General features: G+C 36.7%; 1 protein-coding gene across 1 annotated transcript in view; it reads left to right on the plus strand.

Moving 5' to 3' along the window:
• npm1b (nucleophosmin 1b) overlaps positions 1 to 4,914 on the plus strand; it is a 38,904-nt gene extending 33,990 nt beyond the window's left edge. The window contains exon 11 of the mRNA XM_051860092.1: positions 932 to 4,914. Within this exon, the coding sequence (XP_051716052.1) occupies positions 932 to 976 (45 nt within the window). The 3' untranslated portion in view covers positions 977 to 4,914. The remainder of the gene's footprint in view (positions 1 to 931) is intronic.
• Positions 4,915 to 9,969: the final 5,055 nt, after the last annotated feature.

The raw sequence follows: 9,969 nt of genomic DNA on the forward strand, positions 1-9,969 counted from the left end.
GCATCCCTAATTATTATATCTAAAAATGAATAATTTGGGGTTGTTAATTGTAGCCTTTAATATTATAGTAATGTGCAAGATAAGAGAGACACAATTTGTTCAATAAACCACTGTTTAATAAAAAAAGTTTAGTTTTCTCCCCCCTGCTGTACCGAGCCGTGACTTCAATACTGAGGTACGTACGGAACTGTCATGTTTGTGTACCGTTGCACCCCTAATATTCACATTTTATTAAATACCTAAAATTGTCAGTAAATCTATTAAAATAGACTACTCTATCCAGTACTTGTGTTTTTTGTATTTTTATACACATCATCAATTCTATTGAGTCGAGTCCCCTGTGTGCTTCACTTGTGGAGCGCCATGCTGCCTATGAAGATTGTTCCAGATCACTTATGAGGTCCCATTTCAGTTAGGATGCTGCCTTAGAAAGTAGACAGCAAGCCAGCTCACTAGGATTTGGAACAGAGTTTACATGTTTTCGTGTTTTGGTCGGTAATGAGTTATGAGCTATTTGATGCATTGCGCCCTGCGCGTCTGTTCTAGAAACAAGGCTGGAGCGTGTCAGGCTTTGCAGTGCAGGTGTCCTCTCAGATGTACAACGGTTGGAGTGTGTGGGTGAGTGTGTTTTTGAGCAGAAACGGCTTTGGGAGCACAGCAGGCAAAGAGGTGTGAGACATGTCTTTGTCAAAGAGAGGCACTAGTCATACCCTTTGGTATGTACAACGACTGCACCCCCTTCCTCTGGGCTCGGCGCTGTAGTTATACCCCAGACGCACCGCTAATGTGAAGCTTTTCGTCCAAACTGACTCACAAGGCTCTAATTATTAAGCATCCAAATGAGTCGCTACATCAGAGAAACTCCGTTCCAGCTTCACCAACTCATCCTTTTCCCCCCCCTCTCTCTCTCCCCCCATTTGTTTTCTTGCAGGTGATCAAAGACCTTTGGAACTTTTTACAATCACTAAAAAAGTAATGGCTGCTCTGCGCTCCCCTTCCCGTCCCGGTGCAGCAGAAGTCTGGGGTTAGCCAGTAACAGCACTTCAGCTGTGCGATCTGGCCTCTTCCCCTCTTAACGTGATCCGCCTGCCCTTCTCTGCCCTTCTCTCTAGATGGATGGAGCAGAAGGAGCCTCAGCAATGGCAGAGATATCATGCTTCATGTTTTATATTTTACTTTCTTTTTAATTATGGATTCTCTTTTTTTTTTGTCAGGTCCACAATGGTTTCTTAGAAGAACATTTAATGGGATGTTTTGCCAAGGCAGTTATAAGTATAAAATGCTACTTAAGGGTGAATCTCACGAAATCTTATCAAGAGCATGCCCAGATCATATTTCACTTTAAAATCAAAAGAAAGAAAAAAAAGGAAATTATATTGTGCATAAAGAAAATGAAGTCTATTTTGGACCAAATATATTTTTTTGCACAGTGACATTTTCATAAGAATTAAGCATATTTCCCTCAAAAAAAAAAAAAAAATGTAATGTGGATTTTTTTTTTTTTTAAATCATGTAACCTTTGTTGTATGGAATCTAATTTATGGTGATTTAATTTAAAAAATACAGTATGAAATGAGTTAAAGTATACTATATTATAGTAATGTGAATGCTTTTGAGAATAATGAAAACATTACATGACAATTTAGGATGGAAAAGTTTGAAAAAAATTGTAATGGTCATAAAAATATGCTTTGTTTTCTTAAAGGATTAGTTTACTTCAGAATTAAAATTTCCTGGTAATTTACTCATCTGCATGTCATCCACGATGTTTGTCTTTCTTTCTTCAGTTGAAAAGAAATTAAGGTTTTTGATGAAAACATTCCAGGATTTTTCTCCATATAGTGGACTTCACTGGGGTTCAACATGTTGAAGGTCCAAATGTCAGTTTCAGTGCAGCTTCAAAGGGCTCTACATGATCCCAGACGAGGAATAAGGGTCTTATCTAGCGAAACAATATAACATTTTCAAAAAAAAAAAAAAAAAAAAAAAAAAATTATATACTTTTTAACCACAAATACTTTTCTTTCACTTTCTTTCACTTCCACCTACGTCACACGTGACCTTTCCAACGTGATTACGTAATGCGTGGCGCATCACAGAGCATTGCAAGACCAGCATTTGTGGTTAAAAAGTATACACATTTTTATTTTATTTTTTTTTAGAAAATGCCATATCGTTTCGCTTGATAAGACCCTTATTCCTCGTCTGGGATCATGTAGAGCTCTTTGAAGCTGCATTGAAACTGCAATTTGAACCTTCAACCCGTTGAACCCCAGTGAAGTCCACTATATGGAGAAAAATCCTGGAATGTTTTCCTGAAAATTCTTCAAATTTTTTTTTTTTTTTTTTTTTGACTGAGGAAAGAAAGACATAAACATCTTGGATGACATGGGGGTAAGTAAATTATTGGGAAATTTTAATTCTGAAGTAAACTAATCCTTTAATGCAAAATTTCCTTTTGATTTTTGGGTAAAATGTGATCCTGTTTATGATACGTTTTTATATGTAAAATATGATATGTTTTTGTGAGTGTCACTCTTAAGAATTAAATAGAAAACTGATATTGCTTGGTGCTGGTTTATCACATAATTTATTTTAGGGATATTTTTTGTGATGCCATTTGAAAAAACAACAACACTTGAACATTATCATGAGCAAAATAGCTTTTCGCACTACCAGCCCAAGACCAATTTGCTTCTGGCGTATATTTGAAACCACAATCACTGTAAATCGTCCCCTTAATTTCTTTTGTAAAGATGGCAGCTGAAGTGTAATAATGCTAACATTGAGTGTTCTTTCTGATTGAAGATTCCGTCTAGCTCGCAGTATTCCGTTCAGCCCTCAAGATTCTGCTTTGCTGCAATTCCAATGGCCTTCAACATTTAAACTTTACTACACTCTAAAAATGCTGGGGTAAAAACAACCCAAGTTGGGTTGAAAATGGACAAACCCAGTGCTTGGGTTAATTTCTGCTGGGTAGTTTTATTTAACTCAACTATTGTTTAAAAATTACTGTATTGCTTGCTTAAAACAATACAGTACAATACAATACAGTAATACATCTTAATTTTAAGCCAGCCATATAGTCATTTGTAAACAATAGTTGGGTTAAATAAAACTGCCCAGCACATTGGGCAAACATTTAACCCAACTACTGGGTTAAAACAACCCAGTCAATGGGTTTGTCCATTTTTAACCCAGCATTTTTTTTTTTTTTTTTAGTGTATAATCTCAAGTGCTATAAACTATCCAATAAAATTTGTCTTTAAAATTGCGGCCAGAATATAATACCTCGTTAAAAAAAAAAAAAAAGATGATGATGATTGTTAGTCCAAGGTTTAGGTCATTAAATGTGACAAAAAAGATGTTTAGTTGATTTGATGCTTTGAAATCCAGCTTTCTGTATAATATGTTGTTTTTTTTGTCATATCGGTTGTTTTTATTTTTGCACTAAACCATTTTAATTTGTTAGTTAAAACCCTTCAATATATGTAGGTGTTTTTGAAAATGGAAAAAACTGTCCTTGATCTCTTTTAATTAGTTTGATGTTCTGTAGCTCTGAATGCAAGTAAAATTGGTACAATTTTTTTTTTTTTTTTTTGCGCATCATGCATTTGCTGCAAGCAGTGCATTGCAACAAAATTATATTGTTCCCATTATGATACAAAATGGTGTACAATTCGACTGCACTGTTGCTTGTTGTTTGTTGATATTGATTATATTTGGAGCAATCTAGTTTTGTCAAATCATGCTTCTCGCTTGCAGTGTTATATTGGGTTTCATGCCTTTCTTGAATGGAAATGGAGGTAATCCAACTTTAGTTAAATAAATACTGTACTTTTGTCTGTCAATTATAACAATGTGAAGTAGCTTATACTTTTTACCAGTCTTTGGATTAAAGGGTTAGTTCACCCAAAAATGAAAATTCTGTCATTAATTACTCACTGAAGCTCTGAACATATACAGGGTAGGAAATTGACAGGAAAGAGAAGAAAGTTTTGAATAAAGTCGTTCTTTTTTTTTTTGTTTTGTTTTTTTTTTGTTTATGTGCACAAATAGTATTCTCATCGCTTCATAACATTAAGGTTGAACCACTGTAGTCATGGACTATTTTAACGATGTCTTTACTACCTTTTTGGGCCCTGAAAGTGATAATTAAATTGCTGTCTATGGAGGCTCTCGGATTTCATCAAAAATATCTTAATTTGTGTTCCGAAGATGTACGAAGGTCTTGCGGGTTTGGAATGACACGAGGGTGAGTAATTAATAACAGAAATTTCATTTTTGGGTGAACTAACCCTTTAAGGTAACCAAGTTCACCAGTAAGGTGTTGTTGTGGCTGCTAACATTAAAGGCCAGAGTCAGATCATGTTCTCAGAGTTTTCAGAGCAAGAAGTCTGGCTAGACTGACGCAAAACAAACTACATTGTGCACAACTAGATCATTCTGATTATAGTCAACAAAACGTTGTAATCTGAAAATGTTCAATGCAACGCACAGGCTGACGCCCCATTCATGTGTATGTTGCATTGGACAGGTGCTCCATGCAGTGTCCTTCTAAAATAACATTTATTAACAATATTATAGGTGTGAATTGATTGATAATAATTTTGTTTATTATTAGACCTACATAATCTCTGACCATTGCATCAAAAGCAGCTCTGTTCGAGTAAATCTGTTGGATTATGTTCTTAAAACTTGTAACACTCGCCAACAAAGACCATACCGAGCACCATTTAGTGGAAAAGGAGTAAATTATGTCCGCTGAATAACCTCAGCAATCATTTCTCCTCCTCTAGAAAGTCTCGCCCCATTTCTCCATCTTAAGGTGTTCACCTGATTGGCTTGTTTGAAGAAACAGTGTTTTTCGTCCCATCATTGTTTGAAACAGAATGAATAAAAGTGACAACTGAACAGACGGTGTTGCATTTTCTTTTACACTTGCTTCCTTTTTCTGCCTTTTCTGAACATCTGAAGCAGAGATTTGATGAACATGGTTACTAAACGCTTGAACCTGGGCCAGTTCACAGCCATTATGATGATCGCTCTGGAACAAATACTTGCTATCATCCGTGTTTGTTTCCATAAAGTCAAACTTGCCATTTGCTTATTTTACGCCTCTTTTCTTTTCATGTTCTTTTTGAAGAGATTCAAGTTTCAAATGAAGAGGTCCATCATAAACTCTCCAACTTGATTTATTTATTTATTTTTACATTTTTTATGATTCTTTTTCATTTTCTTTGTTCGTTTTCATTGATCTTTCCTTATAAATGTTATCCTGAAGTTACTTTGCTAATTTAGTTTGGAAATTATTCTTCATGCATTCACCACATGGTGGCGATAATGGCTTGTATTGATGACAGTGTATTTTGATTTATGGAACGTTCCTTCCCACTATAGCATAAGGGACAGTTAATCAGCCACTCACCTGGATTACACTCCTTCATTATGCCTGCTGACACTTACCTACTTCCTGTTGTCTGAGCCTATTGCAGGAAGTGAGCTCAGCAGACAGGGTGTGTGTGTGGGGGCAAGACTTGAAGTATTACTGTGTGGAATTCCCCCTCTTTCCCAAGGGTGAGGAATTCCAGATCAGCGCACACTTCAGGCAGAAACAAGGATGAAGGAGAATGTACAGAAATTTCACCTGAAGCTATTTCAATCAGCGGTTAGTAGGAATTATGAAATATTTCACTGATTCAGCTGTCTGACTGAAGTGTCCAGTCATGACTGCACAAACAACAGTGTCAGCAAGATCATGTTGGGAGCAGAAACCATTTTGATCCCATTTAATAATGGGACAGAAGCAGCTGTCCTGAGTGTTGCACGTTAGTGTTTAACTGTGCAAACATTACTCTTTGGCATCTCTGTATTCTCTAGAACATTTATCGAAGAATTTATCAGACCATTTACCTTGCATGATCTTAGACTACTCCGTTCTTATGAATACTAAGACATCTAATTCCATCCAATGTCCCTTTGACATATTTTCAAGCCCAGTGCACTTTGAATGCAAAAAAATATCTGTATCTTTGATATTTCAGGTGCATTATTATTTGTGGGTGGCAGAAATCACCCCAACCACTCATGTCACTTGAAATTTGTTGTAGAAAATGTCATGGCTCCCATTTTAAATACAATGAAAATACATGGTGATCAATGGCTCGGTTCAGTTGCAGTTTTGCTTTGTTTATTTACAAATATAATTATGCGTTAGTTTGGTATTTGAACTTGGACCCTCTTGTACACTAAACAAAAATTATATCACTAGACTAATGCACATGACTTGTATGGAAAGAAAGTGTTATTGTTCTTTGGTCTCATATTTTCTCATTTAGGCCTGGACTGCCACTGAGGGTACGTTTGCACAACAATGATGTACTAAATACGGAAAAGTTTTTTTATTTTTAGCGTACAGATGACAACGTTGTCAAAACGATCCTCGTTCATACGAATCTGCGAAAACGACTACAAATGCCGTATTTTGCATGCCAGGCCAGTAGTTGGCGATGTCACTTTGTGAAGAAACACTATGCGGCTATAGATTAAACACATCACCGTTTTCACAAATTTCACATTTTTGTTGTTTACACAGAGATTATAACGATATCGTTTTCAAAAACTCATGTAAATAGTGTCGTGTAAACACCCCCTAAATTTGCTCATGATGCTCCTGGATTAAGGTGAGGAAAACAGGTGTAGAATTGAGATTTTCTACACACGCTGACTATTTTAAAGAAAGCCGGTATGGATACTCTGAACTGCATGCAAATTGTCTGTATGCACATAATACTCTAATGTGCAATATACAAACAGAGCTGCTTGGGAAAACTGTATCCCACAATGAAATGCGCTTGACTTGACCTTCCATCCATTGTGACGAATGACTTGGAAGCGATGCCATCTTCATCTTCAACATCTCCTTCTTGAGCCATTATTTGATCAGACTGCCAAAAATTAGGACATTTTTACACAAATTTGGATTTAAAATCTCAAAATAACAGTTTCAACTTCTGAGATGATAACTAAATTAAGCATGTAGCATGATGAGTCATGTGAAATCAATGTAGTGTGCTGCTGTTTGAAATGTTTATGGTTGCATATGGCATACTTTCGCATGCTATTTTTTTTTTAAATGGCTACAGGTGCAGTGGAATCAGTTTAGTCCCGTACACAATGTGCTTCCATCTCTTCCAAAACATATTGAGATGCGTTTGTATGCATCATAGACCCAAAAAATGACAAAATTTAAGATGTATGTATTTGAATTGCATATAAAAATTCTATCCATTTGGATTACAGTTTTAACATAAACTAATAAACATCATGTGATGCATATTTGTCAGTCATACGAACAGGTAGGATTTATGTTTTAAATTAACAACCATGTTTATCTATTTATTATCAATAAATCCAATTTGTTTCAATCTCATACATTTTAGCTAATTGAATATTGATTGTTTCACCACTAGCCATAATTGAACCATTTTCATACTTTTTATATTCTAAGCAATTTGAATAAATGCATTTTGAAAATATGATTATTTAAATGGGTATATAGGTAATGATAATCCTGAGATGTATTTACCTAATTGTAAGACCTGCTAAGCACCAGATGATTTTTTATTATGTCCTGATATGTAAAAACATAGAATTCAAAGAGGGTGTACTTTCTTTTTCACATGGCTGTACATAAAAAATATGTAATTTTATGTTTATAGAGCACTGTTTTTAGCTTAGTAACATGTTACACAAACCTCTATTCAAATCTAAAATTTGTATGAGGCAAGTTCCATTTCAGGTAGGATGCTCCCTTGAAAGGTAGATGTCTATGTAGACAGTAGACAGTTTACTAGGTTTTGAAACAGAGCCCAAATCTCAGTATATTCAAAGTAAGTGCGTCATTCTAGTGTTGAAGTTGCTTGGATTGTCCTGTTTATACCTGGTATTAAGATGCATTTTAGTCAATCAGATTACAAGTGGATGAGGGAGACATCATTTTCACCTGGTGTTTTTAATCCGGCTTTTTTGTCCAGTTTCGACCACTTCTGTCCTGATTTCTTCTTTCTTTGTGTTAGAAATCAGGAATGGTGAGAGAACATTGTGCTTAGTACGTTCTTCGTCTCCAAACCAACCAAACTTGGGTCTTCAGCCGACAAAGTTTAAATCCCATCTGCCTAGCGCGCTTCCCATAAAGTTTACGCATTAGGTCAGTAGGCAGAGTGGGCGTCTTTTGCGCACATTCAACCACGAGCTGTCCACAATCCGGTCAAATGTGTTTTCGGCCCTGTTTCCACCTGGTATTAAGATGCGTTTTGGTCGATCGATCACAAGTAGACGAGGGAGACACATATCCATTTACACATGGTATTTTAATTCGTCTCTTTTATCCACTTTCAACCACTTCTGTCCTGATTTATTCGAGGGGAGGCTCTATGGATGGGTAAATGTATGGGTATTTTTCAGATCTTTTGATCTAATGGACAAAATAAGCTCACACAATTTACATATGAACGCTACCGGAGACGACAGAAAATCATACGGAGAGCATCAACTTTCGTTTCTGCTCTGACAGCCGCAAGACCAGCCAAACGCTGTGAGTGTGTGTTAGAAATCAGGGATGGTGAGAGAACATTGTGCTTGGTACATTTTTCGTCTTCAAACCAAACTTGTCTTCAGTCTTCAGCTGACAAAGTTTAAATATCATCTGGCTAGCGCACTTTCCATAATGTTTATGTGTTAGGTCAGTAGGTGGTCTTTTGTGGCTGTTCGAACGCATTCGACCACGTGAGGGTTTTCACTATGAAAGCACTACAGTCGAATGCATTTTCGACTACCTCTGGAGGTGGTCAAAGTGGACAAGCTCAAAACGTTTTACACCCCATTTACACCTGTATTTAGTGTAGTCCACTTGTGATCCGATGGACCAAAACGCTTCTTAATACCAGGTGTAAACAGTGCCTATGATATCAAAGCCTCTCAGTGTAGCGCCACTGCTCTGTGTGGATAGATGCAACGCTGAACCTGCCTGATATACCTGGGCCAGGTAAAACAAAGAACTCATGCTCATGGTGATAAAACAGGCTGCTGAAGTGCAGGGAGACAGATTTGTAAACATTGACTGTGGGAGAGTTAAAGAATGGCATCTTGGCATGTTTAACGGGAACCCTTGGGGCAAAAACTGGTTGGATCAAGGCTGATTAAATGTTTGACGTAGCTTCAATTTCAGCTGTCATGATCTTGGCAGTGATATGGCTCAGTCTCATTTGGGTCCGCAGAGCTGTGATAGTGAGTGATTGGTTTGGACCTGGACACCAACATTCATCAGAACATTGGCCAAATGTTAGTCTATATCCCAAATCATCAAGTCGCATGAGAGGTTTGTGTGAGGAACAGACCAAAAATTAAGTTGTTATTCACTGATGATCTTCATCTCACAGGTCATGCCAGGTTTAATGCCAATTGCCATATTTACATGTGTGTCATGTGAATTATTGTGTCGGTGCAAGTTTAAATATGTGGAAGCACAAATAAGATATTCATGCAGCATTCACACTGTATAAAAAGTTTTAACTTAAAGGGATCTTACAATGCTTTTTAACATTTTCAACCTTGATTAGTCTGTAATGTTGCTGTTGGAGCATGAAAAAGGTCTGCAAAGTTAAAGCACAAAGTCATTCCAAAGGGAGTTATGCTCTATATTTGTAATCACTTTCTGAACTCCCTGAAATGCCTTGATTGTAGTCCTGAGTTTTCTTCCGGGAACAAACACGTCACAATAATCCTAAAATAATTAAATAAATTAAATATAAATTAAATAATTCCCACCTAAGGCATATGAAAAAAAAGAGGGTGTGAGGCCTGATTGAGTTAAGTTAGAAGTGTGGTGAAACTCACGGTTATAAGGGGTGTGACTTCAAAACACGCTGAAAGCAGTTGACCCATTACAACACACTGCTCCAGCCAACC

The sequence above is a fragment of the Ctenopharyngodon idella genome, chromosome 14 (assembly GCF_019924925.1).
Source record: "Ctenopharyngodon idella isolate HZGC_01 chromosome 14, HZGC01, whole genome shotgun sequence".
Classification (NCBI taxonomy): domain Eukaryota; kingdom Metazoa; phylum Chordata; class Actinopteri; order Cypriniformes; family Xenocyprididae; genus Ctenopharyngodon; species Ctenopharyngodon idella.